Below are 27,615 nucleotides of genomic sequence, written 5' to 3' on the forward strand. Positions count from 1 at the left end.
CACCAAAAAAGGGTAATCAGATTATTTTTGAAAAGAGCAAAGACGCAGTAAATCCGATAGTGAATGAGATGAATGTTGAAATAATGGCTGCCTTTGACACATTCTGGTGGCATTAACACCCAACTACACATTCCAAGAATAACCACATGACATTTAATAGCACCTATGTACAGGAACACAAATATGCTTTTGTGTGTAAATCAAGCAGGAGGCAGGTAGTGTGAATGGTAATGTTGTCAAATACTATGTAGAAGCAAAAGGTCATAAGTGGTAAATATTTGTCTGCAATCTTTCTTTTGTATAAGCAACATTATTGTATAATTTTACCTTTAAAAAAAACACTCCTCTTGCCATGTCATGTGTCGTTTGACTTGGTAGATGTTTGGCTCTGTTAGTTATCGACCCGCTATGGATTGATTAATTTGAACAGAACAAATACATGTGCTACATTACAGCTGCCCGTATTTCCGACAGCCAAGTATAAAGAACTGCACTCTGAATCTCTAGCGGCGTTAAATTGGCAAAACATTATGTTGCTTTAAGGGAACATATCAGGTTTTGGTGTGTGTATGCTGAAGTAGAATCTTTAAATCAGGTTGACTGTAAATGGAGTCCAGATATCCAGATGTGGAGGTGCGTGTAAAGGCCATGCAGCTGTAAAGGTAACAATTGTGTCATGATAATATAGCACCCCATAACCAGGCCTTTGAGTGATCTAATATCACACAGCTGGTCCTCGTCAAAAAAATATTAAGACTTCAGTGGGAGACACTCTTTCAAACAAATGTTCTTTCTCTCCTGTAGTTGAGGATCCTGCTTTAAATCTTGTGAGCCACTTGCATGTACAATATGTAATCAGCCTCCCATCTCCAGAGCAAACACCTTCAGGCACCTCCTATCACTCTGCCAGTTACAGCAACACTGCGGAAACCAAAACCAGACAATTTCATCTTAATCGCTGCTTACAAAGACACTGATTTGGGTACTCTCCGTGAGAACTGTGTTTTGTTTACAAGCCAGCAACAACATCTGTGTCGATCTCCTTTGACATTAATATGTTTTTCCTGTCTTAACATTGAGTGAGTGATGATACTTTAAGTGTTAATATCCAGTAATCTTCTGCTACCCTGTCTCTGTTTATGACTGATTTCTCTGTCTTGTAACTGTTTCCTCTACACTCATGGTAATCCTAATCCACTGGCCCCTCAGAAAGTATTTTACCTTATGTCAGTCTGTCACTGTTAATAAATAGTGCTGACACTTTATACAACTGCATTGAATGAGAGGTTGTAAATTAGCTTGACGCATCTGACAAAATCCAGATCAGATCTTCATTCCGCTTTGTAAGTTATGTCAAACAGCACCTCAGCTTTGAGCCTTTCCTGTTTGATGTCGCCCACACAGCCATATGGTATCGCTCTCAGGATCTGTTTTTCTGTTTTTTATGTCCTGCCATTACACTCATCCTGTGCAGCAGTGTGTAAATCAGTCACAACCTCACTGCTATTGTGGCATTTTAATGTGAAAAAAATCACCTTTGGTTGTAACACATGTTCACTAAACTTATAATTTAATTGTTGGGGTTTATCTGTATCCAAATGTATTCCCATGTAAAATACCTACAATCTCCAGAAACTATTAATTTCAGCACAGGATGGTTATTGTAGCGTAATGAAAGAATTTGGATTTTCAGTGTGTCTCTAAGGATGGCAAATGTTAGACAGAAATATATAGTCTGTCTCTAAACTGAAGATGAAATCAGGAAAACTGCTCAGCCCATTGTCTCGGAAAGGGCTTAAATTATCCTTTTCTTTGAGGGATGCGTCAGGTCTAATGCAGACGCTGGATAAGAAGGAAGAAAAGAGAAAACGTATTATTATTTCTGCCTTAACATTGTGTTGGCATCTTGTATGGCCTCTGGAAAAACCTCCACAGGAAAAGAATAACGGAAATCATGGCATGTGGGTTAAACCTCAGAGATCTGTCAAAGTGATTAGCATTTCTGTGTGGCAAGGATAGCAAAGCCTCACTCATGCATTATTATGTTCAAGTACTGACCAGGATTCAATGCCTAGTGTTATTAATATGAATGCACAGGACATAGACAGCTTGACTGCTAGCGGCTATAGCACATGTGTTTTTGCCAAGGAAACGCGGATATGTTTGTAAGATAAATTACAGGTCGCTGGTGCCTCACCAGGTCCAGGCTTGTATGCCGTTCAGCCAATATTGCCATGGGGAGCTGTGATTGGATTCCCATCCGTCTGGGAGCTTTTGTGTAACATTCAAACCGGAGAGGACCTGGCTGGATCACACCACATATTTCCTCCCAGGAAACCCCCACAGAACCAGTCAGGCCCAGACAGGGCAAACAGCAGTTGAAAAGGAGAAGTCGGACGTGCCAAACAAGAGCACAGAGACACGCATTGACTGCTCCAAGTCCTGCATATGGGAAACATCAAAAATGATTTATCTGAGAAATAGAAAAAATACATTTGCATTGTTTTATTTTCCTTAGTGCACATCAATGGCTTTTATTGGTCTGTGATATACGGTCTGCTGGACCCACAGGGTTTGTTGTGTGGAAACTGTTTCCATTTGACAAGAAACACACACATTGTGTAATGATTTCATCAACATGAGCTAGATGTAACAGATTGAGGTTAGAGGATGTCTATACCTGGCTGCACACCACAGTCTCCCTCACTTGGCTCTTATTAGCCTCTTACCGGAGACTGACCAGGTATTGACTTAATAGAAACAGGAAAAATGAAAATATGAGTGGATCTGACAACCAAGCCGGATAACACCTGTGTGATCTTAGAAAGCAGATGAGCAGACACAGAGCCTGACACATCCTCACAAAGCACCGATCCTTCATCTAGGACATGCAATACTGCCTATTGCTGGTCAATATGGGAATTTGAAGCACAGCAAAGGTGCCAGAGGCCAGTCTTTGCTTTAAAATGATCTCAACTGGGTGGATGACCTGATGCAGAGGAAGTGGAAACATGGCAGGGCATATTACACTTCTTCTATAATAATAATTTAGTTTAGAGTTACACAATAACAGTACGTTTCTAGACTTTGAGCAGTTTCCGAGAAATTGTACTTAGTTTTGTATTTACAGTGTGCAAATACAGTGCAAATTATACCTCTAGTAGAACTGTACAGCATGTTTTGATGTGCTTGTATCTTGAATGTTCCTGCCGAATACAGGAGGACATAATGTATATTAACAGTTGGTGGGTCGTAAAAGCCAGCAATGATCCAATAAAAGTGCAGAAACTGAACACTCAAGCAAAGGTTTTATGGGGTAGGAAATGCATTCCACATGTGTATCTCCTTAGGGAGACAAAGTGTATTTTAGTGAGAACTGTAACAAAATTGTGTTTATTAAAATAAAACTCCACAATTAGATAGATCTTTATTTGTCATTGTACAGGTACAACGAAATTACAATAGACTCAAGGTGCCAACACGCAAAGACAATATAACAACAACAAGACAATATAAAAACAACAAGACAATATAAAAACAAGACACTATAAAAACAATAAAAACAGATGCAGTAGGTGAGGATGCTTTCCACGGCGCAGCGGTAGAAGGACACAAGCAGATCCTGTCTGAGGTGGTCATTCCTGAGTATTCTCAGGAAGTAGAGTCTCTGCTGTGCCTTCTTGACGGTTGCCGTGGTGTTGGTCCTCCAGGACAGGTCCTCCGCCAGGTGAACGCCCACGAATTTCATCACTGAGACTCTCTCCACACAGCCTCCATCAATGTACAGGGGCTGCATGACGGTCTTCTTCCTCCTAAAGTCAATGATCATTTCCTGGGTTTTCAGCTTGTTCAGCTGCAGGTTGTTTACTTTGCACACCGCTAGCAGTTGCTCCACCTCTTCCATGTACGCGGTCTCGTCACCCCCTGAGATGCAGCCCACCACGGTGGTATCATCAGCGAACTTTATGATGGAGTTGCTGGTGTGGGCGGGGACGAGATCATAGGTGTAGAGGGCGTATAGTAGGGGGCTCAGCACGCAGCCCTGTGGTGATCCGGTGCTGAGACTGAGGGACGTGGAGATGTGGGTGCCAATCCTCACTCTCTGGGGGCGATCAGACAGGAAGTCCTTAATCCATAGACACAAGGAATGGGATACTCCCAGGACTGATAGCTTGGTCACCAGTCTGTCAGGGAGGATGGTATTAAATGCAGAGCTGAAGTCCACGAAGAGCATCCGTGCGTACCTTTAAGCAGAGGCAGTGGGCTCTGCAGTCTGCATGCAGTTTGAAGATGGGTACAATCTGACAATAGCATAGCTCAGGTACTGCACAATCTATTTCATCACGTAGCAAGTTATGTTGAAGGTAAGGAAAAACAATTTCTCTACTGTTAGCAAGAAGAAAAATCCAATTTTTTTTTTAGGCCCACTATACTACTTTATTGGTTATCAGGAATGTTATCACAGAAACCCCTCCTCCATCTTCCTTCATCCTCCACACACACACACACACACACACACACACACACACACACACACACACACACACACACACACACACACACACACACACACACACACACACAGAGTTAATCTGTGACGCTCCTTTACACTTCAGGGGGTTATTTGTAGTTGACAAGGTCTCTCTCTCTCTCTCTCTCTCTCTCTCTCTCTCTCTCTCTCTCTCTCTCTCTCTCTCTCTCTCTCTCTCTCTCTCTCTCTCTCTCTCTCTCTCTCTCTCTCTCTCTCTCTCTCATCAGCAGAGGTTGTTATAGGCCAGTGGCTGTCCAGAGAACAGATCATTACCAATGCAGCCATGGATCATAGACACAGCCCTCATTTTAGCACTTCCTTCATCATTCCCCTCTGACCTCGTATTCAGCTGCAACACATCTCATCTTCATGATTTGAAAATGGCCTAATCCTTCTCCTTCACACTCACAACAACCCCTATACGCTCCGCACAATTATTCCATCATTATAATTATGTGACCATGTCGATTGACCAATGTGTCAGTGGGGTCTATGGCACCTTTGGTCACATGCCAAAAAGATGCAATATCATCGTGGACCGCGAATCCCTGGAGGCACTTGTGCTACTGACATTTCCATGAGAGCTCCTATAATGTACTTACAAGTCCTCTTGTTGATGGGGAAGGATTTTCATTACCGTCGTTGATACTACTAAACATTTAGTTGCAGTTAGGCAATGCCGGTTCCTGTGGGAGGTTATTCAATCAATCAATCAATCAATGTTTATTTATATAGCCCAATATCACAAATGTTACATTTGTCCCAGTGGTCTTCACAGTGTGTACAGAATATCAGTATGACAATACGACACCCTCTGTCCTTAGACCCTCACATCGTACAAGGAAAAACTTCCGGAGAAAACCCACAGTTTAAAGGGAAAATGGGAGAAACCTCAGGGAGAGCAACAGAGGAGGGATCCCTCTCCCAGGACGGACAAACGTGCAATAGATGCCGTGTGTAAATTGAAAAGATAATACATTTGCAACATAGGTAGTCCAAATGTTTGGAAATGCATGTGTGTATAATAGGAAGATGAATCCACGAGGATATCCATCCAGGACCTATGATCCAGGACCACAGCCACGACTCAAGATCCAGGGCTCGCGATCCAGGACACAGGACCGCAGGATCATCCATGACTCCGGATCCTGGCGTATATAGACACCAAAAAGAAAGAAATTTGGGGAAGCTGGATTAATCGGAACATGAGAGTACACAGGTATAGACAGAGAGAAGGAAGAAGTAAGATGTCCCCCGACAAACTAAGCCTATATCAGCAAAACTAGGGGCTGAATCTAATCAGCCCTAACTATAAGCTTTATCAAAAAGGAAGGTCTTAAGCGCACTCTTAAAAACGGATAGGGTGTCTGCCGCCCGAACACAAACTGGAAGCTGATTCCACAAATGTGGAGCTTGATAAGAAAAGGCTCTGGCTCCCATTGTACTTTTAAAGATTCTAGGAACAACCAACAACCCTGCATTCTTGGAACGCAATGCCCTAGTAGGACAGCAGGGTATAATGAGTTCCTTAAGGTAAGATGGCGCCTGCCCATTAAGGGCTTTGTAGGCGAGAAGAAGAATTTTAAATTCTATCCTGTGTTCTATAGGGAGCCAGTGTAAGGCAGCCAGAACAGGAGTAATGTGGTCCCTTTTCCTAACTCTGGTTAGTACACGAGCTGCAGCATTTTGAATCAGCTGACGCGACTTGACTGACTTCTTGGTACTCCCTGATAATAAAGAGTTACAATAATCCAGCCTAGAAGTAACAAATGCATGGACTAGTTTCTCTGCATCGTTTTGAGGCAAGATATGCCTGATTTTTGCAATGTTACGTAGATGGAAGTAGGCGGTCCTTGAAATTGATTTTATGTGGGCGTTAAAGGATAAATCCTGATCAAATATAACACCAAGATTCCTTACAGTCTCACTGGAGGCCAAATTAATGCCATCCATAGTTAGTATATCTTTAGATAATTTGTTTCCTAGATTCTTCGGGCCAAGTACAATAACTTGTCGTAACTGGTCGTGTTTAACATCAAAAAGTTTAAGGTCATCCACATTTTTAAGTCCTTAAGGCAGTCTTGAATTTTATTTAGATGATTAATTTCATCAGGCTTGATTGATAAATATAGTTGAGTATCATCCGCATAACAGTGAAAGTTTACAGAATGATTCCTTATAATATTGCCGGTCCGAGCACTGAGCCCTGTGGCACTCCATGGCTAACTTTAGTTTGCGTGGAAGATTCATCGTTAACACGTACAAACTGAGAGCGTTCAGATAGATAGGACCTAAACCAGCCTAAAGCAGTTCCCTGTATGCCAACTAAATGCTCTAGTCTTTGCAATAGGATATCATGGTCGATAGTATCAAATGCAGCACTGAGATCGAGCAAAACAAGAATAGAGACAAGTCCCTTGTCTGAGGCTATTAGAATGTCATTTGTGACTTTAACCAGAGCTGTCTCTGTGCTATGATGTGTTCTAAAGCCAGACTGAAAATCTTCAAATAAATCATTGTTTTTTAAGTAATCACACAACTGTTTTGCGACCGCTTTCTCAAGAATGTTTGAGAGGAACGGAAGATTAGAAATAGGTCTATAGTTGGCTAAAACCTCTGGATCGAGGTTGTGCTTTTTAAGAAGCGGTTTTATCACTGCTACTTTGAATGATTGTGGAACATAGCCTGATAATAAAGACATATTCATAATATTTAATAAAGAAGTGCTAATTAATGGAAAAACTTCCTTCAACAGCTTAGTTGGAATTGGGTCTAACATGCACGTTGATGGTTTAGAAGAGAGAATCATTGAATGTAATTGTTCAAGGTTAATGGCTGAAAATCATTCTAGTTTACTATCTAGTGTAATATTAGAACTTACGTTTCCGGGAGCTGTTGATAACACTATACTGGTCAAAGGCAAGAGGTCATTAATTGTGTTTCTAAGAGTAACAATTTTATCGTTAAAAAAGCACATAAAATCATTACTACTGAGTGCTATGGGAATAGAAGGCTCAATCGAGCTGTGGCTCTCTGTCAGCCTGGCTACAGTGCTGAAAATAGATCTTGCATTATTCTTATTCTCATCTATTAATGAAGAGTAGTAGGCTGCTCTCGCTTTACGCAGTGCTTTCTTATATTCATTGAGAGTAATATGCCAAATTAAACGAGATTCTTCAAGTTTAGTGGAACGCCATATCCTTTCAAGTTGTCTAGACTTTTGCTTTATTTTGCGGGTTTCGGCATTATGCCATGGAGCTAATCTATGTTGTTTTATTTTCTTCTTTTTCAAAGGAGCAACAGAGTCTAATTTTATTCGCAGCGCATCTATAGCACTATCAACAACATGATCAATTTGGGGTGGTGTACATTTTGTATAAGTTTCCTCCCTTACATGCAGACATGCTATCGAGTTAAGTATTGGTGGAATCTCTTCCTTAAATTTGGCTATAGCACTAACAGGTTTCTGCTGCAAGACCTTTTGACTAATGCTTTGTAGTCTCGTAATAGTACTTCAAAAGTTACTAAGAAATGGTCGGATAGAGCAGGATTATGCGGTTCGACTAATAGTTGCTCAATTTCAATACCATAAGTCAGAACAAGGTCGAGAGTGTGATTATAGCAGTGGGTTGGTTTATTTACACTCTGACAGAAACCAACAGAATCTAATATAGAGTTAAATGCAACATTAAGGCTATTTTTATCATCGTCAACATGAATATTAAAGTCACCTACGATAATTACTTTATCTGTTTTAAGAACCAAAGTTGATAAAAACTCAGAGAATTCTGATAAGAATTCTGAATAAGGACCTGGTGCACGGTACACTGTAACAAATACGATTGGCTGCAAAGTTTTCCAGGTCGGATGCGTAAGACTAAAAACGAGGCTTTCAAAGGAGGTATAATTTAATTTTGGTTTAGTATTGATAAGTAAACTTGAGTCAAAGATTGCTGCAACGCCACCTCCTCGGCCCGTGCCTCGAGCAATATGAGTGTTGACATGGCTGGGTGGAGTGGCCTCATTTATGCTGACATATTCTTCATGTCTCAACCAAGTTTCAGTGAGACAGCATATATCAATATTATAATCTGATATTAAATCATTTACCAATATTTCTTTAGATGCTAGAGATCTTATATTTAAGAGACCACATTTAATCTTCCTGTTTTGTTGCACTGTAGTAGTTGTTACATTTACTTTTATTAGGTTATTATTTATGACACCTCTATTAGGTTTTACCTTAAATTGTCCTTGGGCAGACACACACACCGCTAATATTGGGTATTTTATTGGGTTTGGGATTCCTATGGATGACTGCCTAGGAGAGAGCGCAGAGAAGCGTGTAAGACTGTGACTCCGCCTCCTGGTCTCAGCTCCAGTTTGTCATGGATTACGTCCACAAAGCTCTGAAATGTTTGCCGAAATGAGATCTGCACCTTCCAAAGTAGGATGAATGCCGTCTCTCTTAATCAGACCAGGTTTTCCCCAGAAGGCTGTCCAATTATTTACGAAGCCCACATTGTTTGCTGGGCACCACCAAGACAACCAGCGCTGAAATGATGACATGCGGCTATACATGTCATCATTGATCAGATTGGGGAGGGGACCAGAGAAGATTACGGTGTCCGACATTGTTTTAGCATAACTACACACCGACTCCACATTAAGTTTGGTGCATTCTGATCGGCGTAAACGAACATCATTACCACCGACGTGAATAACAATCCTACTGTATTTACGTTTATCTTTAGCCAGCAGTTTAAGATGCGCCTCAACGTCGCCCGCTCTGGCCCCCGGAATGCATGTGACTGTGGAGGCTTTGGTCTCTAAATTCACGTGTCTCATAATAGAGCTACCAATAACCATGTTACTTTACTCTGCTGGAGCACGCTTGCAGAGGTAAAACAGCCACTTTGGAATCATTTAAGCCACTGTGTTTGGAGTTTTTATTGGCTAATTTTACTGGATGATTTAAAATCCATAAAGCCTGCCCTCCTCTTTCAGACAGTTTAAATATGAGAAGAATATGAAATGAAGTACAAGGAATGAATTCTGAGTATTTCCCTGAAATCGTGTCTGGCTTCTATTTTATTTGTATTTTAATCAGATAGCACAGTGCTTCTGCTGCAGGCAGCTGCTCAAAGCCTGTGAAAGTCAAATACTGTCTCTTTCACTTTGAGAGAATGATTCTTTTTGTTTAAATTTGAGCTAAAATGCTAGATGCCTCAAGCATGCTGTTCTCCAATTGTTGTCTACAGTACCATGCAGCAATGAAGCCTGAATAATATAGTAGTAGGAACTATTTGTTCAGCTCTAATGTGTAAAAATGTGAGGCACAGGCAGCATTCATTGAATTAACATACAAATTGCTGATATATTATCTTATGGACTTTTCCGAATCTAGCAAGACAGGATTTCCTGTCCAAATGTTTTATATTCTGCACGGCATACAGCCTTAGCAGCAGCACGTTGATGTTTTACACTGATGAAATAACCAGGCAGCTAACCAGAATGTTATCACTCCTACTTAGTCACACTGTGCTGAGCACTCATGCATAATTGTGTACATAAGCATTTACAAAAATCTGTCGTCTGTTTAGCAATATTAAGATGACTCCATTGACTACCCTATTGCCCTTATCATGACATAGTGAGCATATAATGTCGACTGGCTTTGGAAAGTAAGAATTTGAGCTCAGCACTTTCTTACTGGCTTTGGTCGTTACCATGCCTTCTGAAAGCCCAATGTCAGGCTTTTTCTTTGATGTATGGATGGAGGAGTTTTGTTCAAAGGGATAACCTTTTCTGGGCACTTCTTTGAAATGATAATTTACCAACTTGCTGCAGGTGGAGCTGCAGCTCTCCTGGCAGACGGGGTCAATCAAAGTCAAATGGAGGAGCTGCTAACAGCTTCACCCGGTATCTGGTGCCAGAGCCTGGCTGCAGCTGACAGATCCGCCACCTCCAGAATTCCTGCCGCTGGTAAAGGCAGTGGACATGAGAGGTGTCACAGTGACGAGCAGATTTTAAGCAGCAGGACTTGGTAGTTGTGCTGTCATGGTCACCAAGGATATAGGAAGGTCTATGTGTGTTTGATTGTTTACACAGCTCTGCCTGTCAGACCCCAGCAGAGTTTTTCCAAAATGCAGCCTCGGTGTACCAGCGGTGAGAAGGGACGCAGGTGTGTGTAATTACATCGGTAATAGGGTCTGGATATGGTCCACCTGCCTCAAAGTGAACCCTCTATCCAATACAGTGCCGCTGACAACAAAGGAGACGAGCACTCTCTGATTATGGCTTTGATGGTGCCGCAGGAAGGCTGTGTTTTATGGGGAGATATTTCTGGCTCAGGAATAATTTCGCTGGAATTATTCAATCTGTCTCGAACAATGACATGTACTATCACTGTATGATCACACGCACAACACTGGTATGTCATATCAGAGATAAATATATCCTAAACCAAACACAATGTGTTTTCACTGTGTGTATGTGTGAGTCTATGATAGGTACAGTTCATTATGACCAGTCACTGTGAAGGAATGGTGCCCAGTTATACTTCCATCCAGTGTGTGCTGGTGTTTACGCAATACGAACTTGATCATAAATAAACAAAGCCAATGAATTAATAATTTACTTATTGTTAATTATCAGACTCCTGTCGTTGGTGTCCATCTGGATGCAACCATTGAGGATCGTGCGTGAGCCGCTGCCTCAGTAACGAGGTGCGCAGGACACATCGACACAGACCTCCCTCGGGTTGGGGCTCCAGCTGGAGCAGACATGCTAGGGCAACCTGTCCCTATTATTGTTTGTGACAGAATCAAGAAGGAAATGCAAGTAGCAAAAGTGCGTGCGTTGTGCCTGCATGTCAGATTCTGTTGGCAGTGCCCCCGATGTAATTATGGGCATGGGTGGCCAGCTATGACAGCTCATCTGTCAGCCAGCCAATATGAGTCTGGGGCACATGGTGAGCCCTGCGCAGAATGATGAGCCACAGAAACACAAATTAAAAATCACATACAGTATTTCAGGAAACAAAAAATGTGGTGAAAGGACACTTTCATATTGTTCCATGCTTCTCATTAACACTGCGGCACATGCAGCTGCCACAAACTGCCACTCCCAAATCTTGTTTTTCTGCAATTCATGTGCCATGCAAATGAGCTACAGAGGCGTAAGTTGCACCCCTGGCATTATCATTTTAATGAGTCGCAACATATCATATATTCAGAACCCAATTACAACAAAGAGGCATTGGTTTTGAATTGATTAGGGTAGATGAACAATGTGTTCTGCAGAGGGTTTAAATGAAATAATTGAAATGAGAGATTCAACCTGCATCATTACATATTCCGTGGTACAGCATTAGTGTTGACTAATAATGTCTGCACTATAAATGTAAGTCTTTACGGTGTAATCGAAAATAAAGTATGCCCTCGCCGCACTGTTGAAGCTCACTCAACAATTTCACATATTCTCTAGGACTCATCAGAGATGAAATTGATATACATTTCTAAATATTACTTTGATTTGTACCAAATAAAGGAAAATCAGAAGAAAAAAAAGGCAAGTAAACATTTGATGTTCTTGCCTTACTTTGACTCCATTGAATTTTTAGCTTTTCCCAAAATTGGCTCAGTCTCAAAGAGCGACAGGTCAGGCCAACTACACCGTCCCACACCTTATTGTGCAGAACACATTTCTGTCGAGGCGAGCATCCCGCACATGCAGCCGGGGGACCCAGTCATATTGTGCTCACCCTTTGGCAAAGGCCCTCCAATCAGGGATGAGTAATGACTAGGCAGGCTTGCATGCAGTGAACCCAGCTTTCTAATTAGTCGTCCATTAACTTTTTCAACCTTGGCGGCTGCGGGGTGCACATTTAAAACACACACACACATAGGCACACACACAACTCGCAGCCTCAGACCAAATGTTAAGCCTCTCCTCTAAAATCAGAAATTAAGTATTTAGTTACATTTTATACTCTTCAGTGCTCATTTAAATCAGACTCACTTTCAACCTTATTGGCCAAAAGAGTAGGTTGTTTTTTTCTCCCTGTGGTGCTGATTTATATATTTCACATTTGAAAATAATTATACTCATTCAGTATAGTTTGATTTTGTGTGTCATGTTTTCTCTTTTGCAATCTGAATGAAATATAGTTTTACATAATTATAAACCAACAGTTTTCTGAACTGTACATTATTAAAAAAATGTCAGACTAGTTTTCCAGATAATTCTCTCCACTTATTAATAGTTTCTCCATCTATGACTATAATGCGCTGTGTGTGTGCATGAAGGAGATAAGCCGTCTCTGGTTGACTTTGAAAGAACAAGCTTTTTTAAGTACAGACTGGTGGAATATACTGGTGGAGAAACCTTGGCCAGCAGTGTGTGTATACACACAGAATCTCAATGAATTACTGGTTCTTATTTGGCAATGGTTCTTGACTGACAACCGTCAAAGACCCTACGATGTGTTTCTGATGTGTGGAATAAAAGAACGGACCCAAGCCTTGCAGGATGAGACATGCAATAACAGAAAGCACACAAAAAGATTGACAGAGAGAAAGCCTGAGGGAAGAGTCTACATGACATGGATACTAAGATTTTCCATTTGGTTTTGTTTCAGGACAAGTTGTTCACTCAGTTATATTTCTCCTTTCCTTTATCACATCAAACGGAACATAAGTGAAATGTAATCAACTTCGTGTGTGTGTGTGTGTGTGTGTGTGTGTGTGTGTGTGTGTGTGTGTGTGTGTGTGTGTGTGTGTGTGTGTGTGTGTGTGTGTGTGTGTGTGTGTGTGTGTGTGTGTGTGTGTGTGTGTGTGTGTGTGTGTGTGTGTGTGTGTGTGTGTGTGTGTGTGTGTGTGTGTGTGTGTGTGTGTGTGTGTGTGTGTGTGTGTGTGTGTGTGTGTGTGTGTGTGTGTGTGTGTGTGTGTGTGTGTGTGTGTGTGCGTCGACATCTCCGTGTGTTTCGATGAAAGGCATACATTCATTTTTCATCCTGTTTCACAGTGGGCCGTCAGTTTTAGAATGGAGCTCCATAAAAGAGTAATGGAAATTCCTGGGGAGCGGCTGTCCTGTGGCCTTCCAGCACCCAGTGGTATGCACTATCTTGGTGTATTATCACTTGTCTCACAATCTGTTTGTCAGCGAGCCCTTCAAAGGAGACTTAAAGCTTTCTTTCATTTTTTATATCTGGGTTGAGAGAAGTGAGTCTACCATTTATGAACAAAGCCCCCCCAAGACATCTAGCAAAATAAAATGTTACCATCCTGGATGCAGCTCCTAACATTTACTCCAAAGAGCGGATCGTAAACTATTTATAGATATAAATGCGTGTATGAGCACTAGAAGGGTGCCTCTTTGAATCAGATCCTTGTGCTGGGCAGGGTCAGGAATGGGGCTGAAGCTGGTGAGCTCCCTTTATTCCGCCATAACATCAATATCCTGCATGGAGGAGGATGGGGGACGGATAGCCGCCATTATGTCTGTTGTGTAAAATTGCCATTATTCAGTCAAGCGATTATCTGCTGCCGTGGTGTGTAATGCATCTCTGTGACTGTGACTGATGCCTGCACATCTAGAATCTCTGGAGAAGGGTGAAAGTGAAAGAGGTGACCTTGAGGTGATATGGCTAATTTTAGACATATTATCACAGTATGGAAAGTGTACACAGTCAGAGGATAGCTTTATACTAGCGCTAATAAACTGACCGTTGTCTCCCTGTTCACAGCATGAGTTATAACACACGGTTGTTGAATTGTTGATTGAATACATTGCATGACTAGTTATTCTGTAGTTATTGGCGTAAGCTGTGTCTGGGCTTCAGAAAGAACTAGAGAGCATGATGTGCGGGTGATAATGGAGCAATGGTTCCAAGTTGTCCGGTTCCTTTGAATTGCATGCCTCTGTGACTGTCCATTACTTTAATCCATGTGTTCTGACTTTAGTGTTGAACATGCACAGGACCTAATGCCATAAGTAAGCTGTATCATGTTTGAGTTGTTTGAGACTTGATCCACGATGGAGAAAAATCAAGGCTCAAAAGAAGTTTGCTATATATTCTCTGTGAATACTAAATGCTTTTTAACAAAACAATCCTGTTGAATTCAGCAGAAGGAGAGCTGGTAACATTAGCTGGTGAAAAGCACAGTCCTTGGCAAAATAACAAAGCTAACGACTAATTACTTTCAATGGAGCGAGGTTTAATTGACTAACATTAGCTGCTTTCAAGCTCTTTTCAGTAAAATATGTATTGGGTAAAGGTATAATACAACGTGTTAATCATATATTCAATGCGTTATAAAAAATGTATACATCCTGTTGTATGAAGGATATGTTTCAACAGCAATATAAAATATATATTAAAGAGAATTATGCCTTGCGGTAGTTCCTAACACAAGCTCGAAGCAAACTATTTTACTTAATGTAAATTACTAGTGCCAATAATGTTTTTAAGTCAAAGCAAATATTTAAATACAAATTAAATCAAAACCTGTATGCTCCCTTTTTTCACTTCACAATTGTTCAGTATTTGGGAAAAATAAATCCTATTTATGCTAAACTGAATACTTGAATGATTTTGGCCCTGAGGGTGAAAAACAAAATGGTTATAAGATCTCTACTCAGCCAAAAGATTGAGGTAAAATAACTCAAGCATGCTGAAAATTAATTATTTTGTAACACTTTGTAATTATAAACTCCTTGTCATGTATAAGACCCAATGAGCTTGTTCAGCGATTTGTTTTACTGTTTGTTTTGTTCATCAAACAGAAAGAGACATATGTGCTTTCTAATCTGTTGAAGGTGTAATACATTCTAAATAAAATGTGTTTTAATTGTATGACTTAATTTGCTCTGCTGCGTCAACAGCTAAGCTAACTTTGTGGTTAACAGTTACCACATTGAAAGGTTGGTTTTCAGAGAAATATAAAATACCAACACTGCAACAGTGTTTGGATGTGTAAAGCTGCAGCTTTCAGATAATCCAACAATTATTCAGTGCACAGGGGGCTCTGGAGCATCAGCAGTGAAGAGAGAGCCAGGTCATCCTGGGAGATTAGAACGTTTGAAATCTCAGTCGACAGCGAGGAAACAGAGGAGTGACCAGCATTGATCCTCAACACCCACTGGGATACTGTATTAACGTTTTTATAACAGCCTTTACTGAATTGTATTGACCTTTCTTCACCAACTTACTGTAGCAGAAGAGTACTTTGTCTTAGCAGCCAGCATACGCAGTACATAGATTTATTTTCAGCGTTGTTAAGAAGTCACCTCTGCATGTGATCAACCTAAACTTACAAAATGTAACAACTTGTACAGTATGATATTACAGTTGTTGGTGACAGCTTAACTGTTACAAAGCTTTAACTGACATTACTTTACATTTATAAGAAATACAGATCTAAGAAAGGTTTGTTTTTTTAATTTAGAGCTATTTTACCTTTTTATTAAAGCTACCCTTCTTCTCTGTTGTTTTAAATGTTGTTCAAACACTTTTGAGTTTCCCATTAAAAGTTTCAATTTCACCGAATGTTTTCTCATGACATTTGTCTAATGTTTGATATGAAACGTACTAAATAATCTTCTCTTCAACATTTAATCATGCCTTCATGCGAGTAGTATACTTTATTTGCCGTTTTCTCCGGTAACTTTCCATTCGGGAAATCTATTCTCCATTGCCTATATTTCATTTTACAATTTCATGTTGTTACACTTTATATGATACCTAGGCCCATTCAATAATGCTTATTCTGTAAATCTGTCTCAGAGGGTCTAGTTTGGGGGTCTCGATAGGGAGGGTAACTAATTAGACTTTCTGGATGGTTATGATTATGTCCTGCTGCTGCATATTATCATATTATCATCACATCAAAACATTTTCAGTTATTATTTCTGTCATGTAATTCACCAAAGAGTCTATTCTTGTAATGACACTTATTGCTTTCCTATCTCTTTTTTTTCCTCCTGTGCAGATCACAAGGGTCATTTTCTGTGTCTTCCTCGAGACCGACTTTGCCATCTACAAGAAGAAGATGTCTGTCATTTTCCCAGGTATGTGTGTTTACTTCCTATCGACTGGATTGCAGAACAATAAAACCATATCTTAAAATGTCCTCTCTTACCATATTGATGTATTGGGTTTAACTAGCTATTGAATAGATGAAAGATTTGTATGTTGTGTTTCTACAAGGTATTCCTAATATATGATGTCATCACCTATACCTCATTGACCATCTGGATAGACCCAGGCAGCTTTGCCACCTTATTTTTCCAAGAACACATCTGGAGAGAGAGATCTGTTGTTTCTGGAAGCAGTAGAATAGCGACCCGTCAGGCTCGGTTGACACCTTCAAATGTAAACAAAGTCAATGCACCCGCACGGCCATTTGGGAGATTAACAGTGAGAATTTATGCTGACAGGTTCTCTATGGATTGCCTTAATAGGATTAGAATAGTTAGACTTCTTGCCAGCGAACAAGCAAGCTGATATTTTACATAACTGTTGATATTCTGATGAGACTTTAATGTCAGATTTGATTGACTATAATAATAGTCCTCGGCACAGAACGTCTCCTGCGAGGATTTACAATTCAGGGATGCATAGCAACCAATGATTGTTTTTGGTTACTGCCCCTCAACTGTGCATGTGAAATAAACAAACATCCATTATCTTCTACTCCCACTCTCTTTTCTGTCCCTCTGACAATTCCCTCCCCCCATTCACGCCATCATCTTTTTTCCGGGGGGCCAGGAGCAGTCACCGGCCTTGATGGGGGCTCCATGGAGGATTGGGTTTAATGGCTGGGAATCTGAAAGAGGCCTAGCATTACCTCCCATTTACTTCACTTTTCTCTCCCCATCTCCCCGAAGGAATACCGGCTCTCAGGCCTTCATCTCGCTGCTCCCAGGTGGAGAGTGTTTTGTTCCCCCTGCGCTGCCGTCATCTATCCCGCTCCACGCCCAGCCTCTACCCTAACAGATTACATTCTGGGGACAGACCTTAATTATAATGCCTTCCCCCGTGCACCCAGCACCCGTCTGATCATATTAGTGCTCTGAGATGAGAATCTGGAGCTGTTGTTCTCCAGTTATCACTCCTGCCATTTACAAGTGCTGTCAGTGGATACATTCCCTATATCTCTCCACGACTGAACAGAGAGGAGACAAAACAACAGGCTCTCCAACAAAGGGGAATTGGAAAAGTTCTGAGCGCTCTATTATTATTATTATTATTATTATTATTATAAGATAACTCTTTAAAAACTATTGTTTACCATCATGTGATGAGTTGCTAATGAGGGAGGAAGGGGTCAGTCTGTGATTAAAAGTGGGGTCGCACCATGATGCCAGCCCGGCGCTTCTCCTCATCACATCCCCGCGCCTGTCACATGCCCTTTGACCTCCGGGGTCTGAGCCACCTTTGTCACTGCTCTTTGTGTCTGTGTGGGCTAGTATATTAATTCCACTATAGTCTAAGTGGCTTGATAACAGTACCATCCCACTCAGGGTCATTGTCTGAAGTGAGGCAGATGCGTCTTCTTCTTTTTTTTAAGCCACGCTCGCCTACACCTGCTCCGTCTTTCACCTCATGTGCTTCAAAGCTCCAACCATCCTCTCTCTAGGAAAACAAAAGCTCTTTTAAGATACTGCATGAGGAATATTCAAACTAAAATACCGCTGCTTTGATTGTAGACTAGACTCACAAATACGGGAGTGAATTCATAGATTTTATCCAGCCAGGCTGCACCACTTGGATGGGTTCACTAGAGTTGATAGGTGTGCTTTAAAGAATGAAATGCTGATTGGTATGATTGCACCATGCAGGGAATGCATAGCGCCGTAGTGTGAGAAGACTTGAATTTAGCCGGCGCTGAGTGGCAGTGGTGAATCAGAGGCTGTGAATTAGCTCTGCAGGTGTGCTCGTACGCTTTCTGAACATCCCATCATCCTCTCTGCTAGAGACAGACAGTCATGCAGATCTTGCGGCAACACTGAAGGCATCACACAGAGGCCGGAGACAATTCTGTCTCTCTAGACCAGGGTCGATCGCGGGGAGATTCCCAGTCAATCGCGAGATGTGTCTAAAAATAGAACAACAATATTCTGTTTTATCGTTAATATCGTATAACATGATCTTCCTGGGCCAGAATAATGTACTTGAACGCATCAACGCTTTGTGATTGGCCGGCGTGACCCCATGTGTCTGGGCGTGGCTGGTGGGCAGTGGGCACTATTTCAATAGAGTCTGGCTGCAGACCGCAGCAAGGAGGCGTTTCCTATAGGGGCGTTTCCTATAGTGAACGACGGGAGCCGGCTCTCGCCCGCGAACGAGCCGTTTTTTGTTTTGTTTTTGCGGAGGGATCTAGATCGGCATGAAGGCACATTATGCAATGTGCAATGTGGACATTATCCCGCTTATTACACATGGCCACATTCTCAACAAAGTAACGACATGACTCCCAATAATAATTGAAATTTTATTGATTTAAAAAATAGTTGTATGTATTGATTTAAATTGACATGCATCCGCTAAGAAAAGTAGTCCGTTGTTACTGTTTGAACTAACGTAACAACGGCAGGAACTGCTTCTATAGTGTTTTTGAGGAGCTTTTTGATTACAGATTTGAAAACATCGTTGCTTGCTTTAAAAGTAGCACAATTCATTATGTCAAACCTTGAAAGATATCCCTGCCCTAATGCCAAAAGTAACTGGCAACTGAATATGTGTCGCCGTAGCTATGATGTCTATGTCTGGACCGCTGCGTAAAAAGGAGGGTTTCTGCCCCATTACTTCTCTTCTTACTTTTTGTCCCCCTCTTCTCCCCGCTGCAGCCTAGCAGTTGATCTCAAAGCACGCAAAAGCAAATAATTTATATTAAACATGTAATTTTTACTTTTGAATACTTTAGTACAAAGGATGTCTTGAATAATTTAAGTGATATATGTGTACACATATAAATCATTAGTCAAAACAGGGCTACATTTGATTTAATTAAAAGGTATAATATGTGGTAAACTGAAGAGCCCTTTGGGAGCCAAAAGAGCCGGCTCTTCTTGGTGAGCCGAGCCAAATGATCCGGCTCACCAAGAAGAGCCGGAATTCCCATCACTAGAACAATGACTTCTTCTTCGAGGATTTATAAAAGCAGCTGGAATCCCTTAAATTGCTATTGGATAAAAAAAGTTAGGAAACGCCCCTATAGGATCCGCCCCTATAGGAAACGCCCCTATAGGAAACGCCTCCTTGCTGCGGTCTGCAGCCAGACCCATCTCCACTATTTGGCTGATGTTGTCCGTGTCAACAGGAGTGACAGTCCGCACACACACAAGACCGCAATTATGGCAGAAGCAAAAAAGCCCAAAATATATAATTTTCACTCCGAGTGGGAGGATGATTATTTTTGTATCTATTCCAATTCAAAGTCCATCTGTCTCATCTGCAATGCGAGCGTGGCTTTATCGAAGAAGGGTAATTTAGGAGCAGCATTTCAAAACAGTGCACAAAAGCTACGAGACGGAATTCTCTCCTAATTCTGCCCTACGCTCCCAAAAGGGGAGGGGCCTGAAAGGACAGCTAAATGCACAGCAGTCCATTTTCACCAGGCCCAACAACAAGAGCAAGGCTGCTACCGTAGCATCTTATCGTGTCAGTCACGTTCTTGCGAAACACATGAAGTCTTTCAAAGACGGCGAAGTTGTGAAAGAAGCTTTCCTGGAGGCTGCCGACGCGCTTTTGGGGAACAGTAAAAATAACAGAAGCATTTCAACAGGTTTTTGATATAATAAAAACTCAAGTTAGATACCGTTATTAATCAGCTGTAAGTTTTAGTTTGTTTGAACTCATTCATTATAATTATTGTACAAAATGGTATACTATAAGAATGCAGACTTAAATTAATTATAGTCTATCATCAATTCAGGTTAAGAAACTAGTGTTGCTTGCATCCTATTTTAAAGGCATTTCTTTTTATAATCTACTAAAATGCAACAAAAAAAGGGTTTGATTTTATTAATTTTGTCTTTATTATTGCACGTTGGCAGCAGATTCCTGAGTAGCTTCAGATCTGAGTTGTCTTATTAGTAAGCCTCATTTATACTTTTGTAGCAACACTATTTTTATATAATGGCAAAGAAAGGGTTCAGAGTCTTTTCTTTTGTTCCTGTGTCATATGTGGCGGCACTGTTCAATGTTTCTTGAAAACATTACCCACTGTAGTGACATGTGAATAAACTCCAACTCTGTATCAACAACACTGTTGTGTAACTTCTGTTATACTTGTATGTGTGTAGATTAGAAAGAGGTAAGATAAAGGGTCTGCAGTATTTTATGAAGTATTAATCGTACAAAGGTCAGTTTTATTCAAGTAGAAGTGTGTATTTACCTGGTAGTAATGGCTACGCCTCTCTATTTGGACTGGTAGATCTCAGCAGACTGGCAACTTTAAAAGTAGCTCTCGGTTCAAAAAAGGTTGAGCACCCCTGCTCTAGACCCTCCATATTCCCTCTTTCTCTCTTATAAATCTCCTTGTGCCCATGCCACTATCCCATAATGTCATCACTCTACTTTGTTGTCATTCTTCCTCATTATATCAAGGAGGAGCCTCTCCACGGCCTCCTATCAGCGCGCTGTTATGGAGCTGTTGTGAATAGTGCCTTTGATCTTTCTATCATTTGAAACACAGGATCTTCCCCGTGACATCAGCTTCCAGCATGTCTTGTGGCTGAGAGTCGGCACAAAATAGCTTTTTTCATTGAAGTCTTACTATTCTCATTTTTCATTGTATAGCTTTTCTCATATTCAAGCAATCTGTTAAGTGACAATGACTGGAGCAGGAACGTGTAAACAGGACATTTGCATACAGGAAATTGCTTTATTACAATGTGCATTCCCACAAGCTGTCACTATGAGAGAGCCACAATATGGTTACATCTCTGCAGAAGGAGGAAACGTAAAACTGGCCGCTGCAGACAGGAATACTCAAACACCTACATGAAAAGGCACATCGACGTGCAAATCTACATATAAAACAAGAAGTTTGACCTAGTCGAGTGCAAAATATTAGAACAGGGCGTTTTGTGCCAAGTCCCAACAAACGGAGCTGCTGTATGGTGAGTACTAATGGAGTTCTCACAAACAGACAAAGGGCTTTTTAATGTACGCCAGCTGAGGGAGCACTTCTGTTATTACGTCTTCATATATTGTGCGAAAGAGGCCTCTAAGGCACTAATAATGAAATATGCAAATAAACAAACAAGCCTATACACACAGCAACTATAGGTAAAGCTTTAGCCTCTGTTGTACCATACACCATCAATTACCCACCTCGCCAACTGAGCTCATAACAAGTGATAAAAGGACCTATTCATTACCTTGAGAAGCCATAAACTGTACATATCTCAAAGGTCTGGTTAAGAGGACCATCAGAGGTTGCATACTTTTTGGAGAATACACGCACTGCAACAAGCTGCCTCAAAATGTCATGTCATTATTATTATTATTATTAATAATATTAATTACCACGGTTGTATTTTTAGAAAAGGTTTAACCATTAATCGACAGAGCTTAATCATTGCAATTAATCACATGGCATGATTCGATTAAGTATTCAGATTAGTTTCATAGATTGTGATTGACCACATGCTTGCCTTGGCACGTATTATTTGCTAGCATGGAAGCAGTGAGGCAGCTGTGGTTGTAGAGGGTAAAAGCGTGTTGAAATTGATTCTGGGTACACTCCTTCACTAATATGATCCGGGTGGCTGCCCACAAGCTGGGCTCCATCTCTTCTTCTCCTCAATCAGCCACAGTGCTGACAATATTAACAGCCCACAGATCTGCAGGGCCCGTTACAATCTCCACTTTTTCACTGACTCTCAAATTGACATTGGTTTATTGGCGCTTTACACTTTATACTCAAAACCCCACAACCCACGTGCACCCATCCCCACATTTCCATAACAGCAGCACCCCCACAACCCTCCCCAATGCTTTAGAAAAAGTAAAGCTGTGATATTCACACGCTTCTATCACACATGTAATATGTGGACGAAGGATCTGAAAGGCTTCAGGACTGTGAGGGGTGAAAATTAAATCTGTGTTGCTTTCACGAGGCTATCCCTCAGGGCTGGGAAATGAGGAGGTCATGGTGTGTTCGTGATGTGATTCTGAAAAAGCACAGTGGCTCAGTCAGCTTGGCAGATATGAGGATTCAGTTGAGCTCATCATATGGGAAATGGTCACATGCTTGTGCATTAAACACTACATGTTCAAAATGTACAAGTGCATGTCCTGCTAACTGCTTATCGGCGTGGCCAGACATGGTTACATTCAGATAATATATCAATTAGAACATGCTTGGCTGTTATACCTTTTTTAAAGGAGCGCTATGCAAAATGTAGAGTGTCGGCAGGGATTGCATTCAGACGGCTCTCAACATGGAGGCAACTGAGCCGGCAGCTACAGTAAGAACCTTTTCAACATACTGTCCCCACACAAGGGCAATAAAACCCAACATTAGATGGAAACATGTAACTTAGAGGAATAGTTATTTCAATTTCTTGTCAAGATTTTGATGAAAACATGAGTACATCTTTCCGAGAGTTAAATATGAGCATTAGTACAATTACTAGCTTAGCAAAGCATATACTTGAATAACAAGGAAACGTAGCCTGGCTGTCTTAAGACGAAACAAAACGTGCCTTTAAGTGCTCCTAAATCTCACTAAATACATGCGAAGTGTACAAACAAGTTGTAGTTTGATTTTGTTTTGTTGGGATGTAGTGATTCTTGAAGTTCAGTACTCACAGCGAGGTAACCAGGCAACCAGTGGATCAGCCAGGCCATGTAACGTGTTAATTACAGAGCTTTTGAGCTAGTGATGCTAAAGTTGTGTTTTAGCACGCAGAAATGACAGAGGCATTGATGCTCTCATCGACCTAACCCTCAGAAAGAAAGCAAAGTATCTTCTTTCCCTGAATGTCAAACTATTGAAAAAGCTTATCACCTGTTTCATAACATAATAGCTGTTGTTCATCCAAAGATAGAGCATGCCATCTAGTAAGAATCCTTTGTCTGAATGTGTTGTCTTAACCCCTAGAGAGAAATGACAGTGTCATACATTGTTATTCTAGACATAGTCACATACATTTCCTGTGTTGACAGCAGTGTTGAGCAGTGGTAATAATGTTGTAGCATGTGGCAGTAGCCGAGACACCCTATGTTTCATTTCTTGCACTATTGTTATAGTATATCAGTGGGCCGTCCTTTGTTTCCCCAAGCAGGGTTAGATTAATGCACTGTACCCTTTTATTCAGTGTTATACAAAAGAAAGGTCTGTCGCAGGATCCACAGGGAGCTCTGATGGTTACACTTCTACAGACCAGATGACAACAGCCTTTCATCAAAGCTAACACTTGCTTGTGCTTGTTAACCACAACGCAATCATTGCTCAGGCTCTTACACTGCCACACAAACACAAATACAGTCGTACATATACAGTCACACATCCAACAACACAAGCACACACATACTGTATATACAGTGGCTTGAATCAAAGAAAGCTGAGGCATGCTGAGATGTGTGTATGATCCGGGAGCAGGACTCTCTAGCTCTCCTCACTTCTCTCTTCCACTGCAGTTCCTCCGAAAGTAGCATCCAACGCCTGCTTCTCATCTCCCACTGTGCACCTCAACTCATCCACCCAGAGACACCTTCACTTCACTCAGTCTGTCTCACACAATAGATGTACTGAGAAAGGAAGGAAAAAAATCTAAGGTTTTTCTTTTTGGGCGCAGTTGTCCACCCCAGCCTGAAGTCCTTGTGATTTGAGGAAATGGGAGCTCTTGGGAAATGTATGCTGAGCCTAACAGTATAGGTTTAATTGAAAAAGAATGTCTCATGGATGGTACTCCCTTTCAAACACACGCACCCACATTCACAGTCATTTGGTGTAATAACTCACCAGACCCAAGTCCAAGGCCGTCTGCTGGGGGAATTTAGGAAGTCTGTGATGGTGGTTGTTAAGATTTCAGAGTATAGCAGCTGGTGTGGAACGAGAAAATGTGAGAGTTCAAACTGCGAGCTTTTTTGTGTTTGTGACAGAACAGTTCTATCTTTTTGTACCATATTTCAATCGCATTGTGAGGAAACACTGCATGATTTATTGGTTGACATGTTTAAGCAAGGTACACAGCAGTATGGCATCAAAATACTGTGCTCCAACATGATAATCAGGGCGAAGAGTGTTATCGTACATTATAACATAGCATGCTTTGACACGCTGTCTTTTTCCCCCTCAACCAGACAATGACATGGAGGTTACAGAGGAGCAGCTGAAGGAAGGTGAGTGACAGAACATTTCATGGATGCCTTTTCACCTTAACACCTCCATTAAAGCACACAGAGGCTGAGTGAGTGGCGTAGCTTCAGCAGGCGACAGTGATTCGCTAGGTTTTATGCAGCAGATGAGATTGAATGTTTATTCATTCGGTGACAAGTTATATCCCGGGTCTGACACATTGCAGTTAAAAATACTTCAGTCAGGTACAATACATTACAAGAGCTTATATCCACGGCTAATTCCCAACACCATTCTCTTCATCCGGCTTACATGCACAATGGCTTTAGACCACCTGCTGTAAAGCGTGGGACAAAAAAACAGCCGAGCGGCATCTCTCCGCAGCATGCGCCAGGCGACGGCAGAAACACAACTGCCAGTGCATAATGCTGTTATCACTGCACTATCTTGGCACACGGCCTGAAACTCCCAGATACTGCTTATCGGGATAAACTATTGACATTTGTCTGTTCACTGAATAAGCAATTACTTGCAACAGAAAACCTCATGAAAGTGTAAATATATTGTTCTATAGCGAGAGCAATAGATCCGATAGGCAGCAGTTGCTCATATTTTTCCTTGGTAGACAAAATAAACTGTATATAATGTTTGAGAATATGTACAGTGCTCCCTCTAGCAGTTTTCTCCGAGGTACAGTAGGTCTTATAAAGCACCTGTTGGCAAGTTTTCTTTACGAGAACGTGGGGATTCAGAGCATGGTCTTGCCAGGTCTGAATGCTGTGTCCTTGGAAGACGTCATAGTACACGTGCAACCAACCAAGCAGAGAGCAATGTTAGTTTTACTGTCTGTCCAAGGAAGTGTTCAGATTACGGTGGATGTAGAACCCAGGGTGCTATGAAAATGTTTTCCCTCCGAAAGTTACCCCCGTGATTTGCCAATTACACGCATCTGTGTTTTCAATGAGATTCCATTTTGGGTGAACATAAAAGGGCTGTTTTATAAGTGCACTGTAAAATGTGATATTTCAGAGTGAAACAATGTGCACCACGTAATGGCCGACTCATAAAGACTTGGCTGAGAGGAACTGCATTTAAGAGTTTGTCCAAATTCTTAGCGCATGACAGACTATGTTGTTATCTGTCGCGTTGTTCTCCAGCTATTTCACACGGCGTACTCTATAATAACATAGCACCAGACCATATCAAGCCAACTGAAATAACCCCTGATAATTCCTCGCGCTGTTGTATCATCCTGCCCCGGTCCAGTTTGGCCTTGTTTGATGGGCCTTCACATCGGTGCCAAGCGCTGGCCTTTTATTCTGCTCCATCAGCCAGAGTTTGAATCAGTGCAGCCTGGAGCTCGTTCAAAGGTTCGAATGACTGCCATTCTCACATGGAATGGTGCTTTTGTCTCAGACGGCTCTCTGGAGTTGGTCTCAAAGCCTCACCATCTTTCCCTCTCTCCCACAGGATTCACGATTTCTTTGTTAGGCATGTATAAAACAGAACGGAGCAGGAGCTATTGAGTTCTCCCAAAGGCTCGTGTGTTCGCGGTCAGCCCGAGGCAGGATGGCCAAGTTAGAATAATCTCTGCTGCAAAGTCTTTTATTCACACCCTCTCTCATCTAACTGTTCCAATTGACATGATGTCACGCCCTTCACATCCTGATGGTGTGCGGGGATAACGACGTGTCACTCCCCCTCTGTAAATCACCATTTAGTTTTGTTTATTAATAGATAACACTTCACAATCTACAACATCCACAACCAAGGAAGAGAGTGAAGACAATAACAGAGATAAGACTCTTTGTGAGAGTGTGTGTTTGCAGGCATGTGTGTTTGTTTTGAATTGCAACTTTATTAATGATGACTGCATGTTCGGACATGCCCAGGAAAGGGTCTGTTAAAGGATATATCGTGCATTGATATTTGTTCACACAAGTTATTTGTTTTGTGTGAGTGTTTTCTTGGTCGGTAATGTCTTGCTCTCTCATGCCAAAATGCTCTTTGGGGAAATGAATACGGCAGGAAGCTTGGTCCTTTTTTAAAAGAATGTTTTCTTAGAGGCACACTTGTTTAAGAAGCCATTATCTGGCTATTCTGCCGTTTCAGCCCGTTTGGATGTGTAATATTGAAACAGTTATAGGCTTCTTACGATACGATGGACCAAAGATAATTAGATTCTTACACTGGAGGGTGTTAGTAGGCAATTAAAATCGTACACCATCCATTTGTCTTCAAGCCTTAAGGTTGTGGGGGATTTTTGAAGATAGCAGTCATGTTTTTTTCTTTGGGGAAATGGGCGCTCGGCTGATCGTGAAAGGCCGGACTACATAACGCAGACACTTCAAGGGCGTCAATACACTCTGTGTTGTTAGACAAAACACAATAAGTCATTTTTCCTATAATCCACAGCAGTAATTCAATATGATTCACAAATTCAATCACCAGCATTAGGAGGGCATAAGTATTTTGTAATAATCTTTATAAATCCTAATTTATCAGGCCTGGCAGCTTAATAGTAATCCATTCACAAAAGGCCTTGGCACAGCTTTCTAGCATGGGAACACTCAGTCCTTGAGACAACCTCTCTCACAGGAAAGGAATGAAATGATTGTGTACTGCCTGCACTGTAAAGGTTAGGTCTGGTTCGATGTAGCACATAGAAGAGATTAATCATAGGAAACACTCAGATGGCGAGATATACAGTAGCACAAAGCAGAGGAATAGTGAGCTGGACGGTCAGCTCAGTGTGACAGACATTAT

At 41.4% G+C, this 27,615-nt stretch overlaps 1 protein-coding gene across 3 annotated transcripts in view; it reads left to right on the forward strand.

Annotated features, from left to right (window-relative positions):
* Window positions 1-27,615, forward strand: part of macrod2 (mono-ADP ribosylhydrolase 2) — a 453,977-nt gene that overhangs the window by 401,576 nt on the left and 24,786 nt on the right. For all 3 annotated transcript variants that reach the window (XM_034101062.1, XM_034101061.1, XM_034101060.1), the window contains exons 9-10: window positions 16,525-16,603; window positions 24,855-24,893. In XM_034101062.1, the coding sequence (XP_033956953.1) occupies window positions 16,525-16,603; window positions 24,855-24,893 (118 nt within the window). The remainder of the gene's footprint in view (window positions 1-16,524; window positions 16,604-24,854; window positions 24,894-27,615) is intronic.

This window comes from Pseudochaenichthys georgianus, chromosome 15, assembly GCF_902827115.2.
Source record: "Pseudochaenichthys georgianus chromosome 15, fPseGeo1.2, whole genome shotgun sequence".
NCBI classification, from domain to species: Eukaryota; Metazoa; Chordata; class Actinopteri; order Perciformes; family Channichthyidae; genus Pseudochaenichthys; species Pseudochaenichthys georgianus.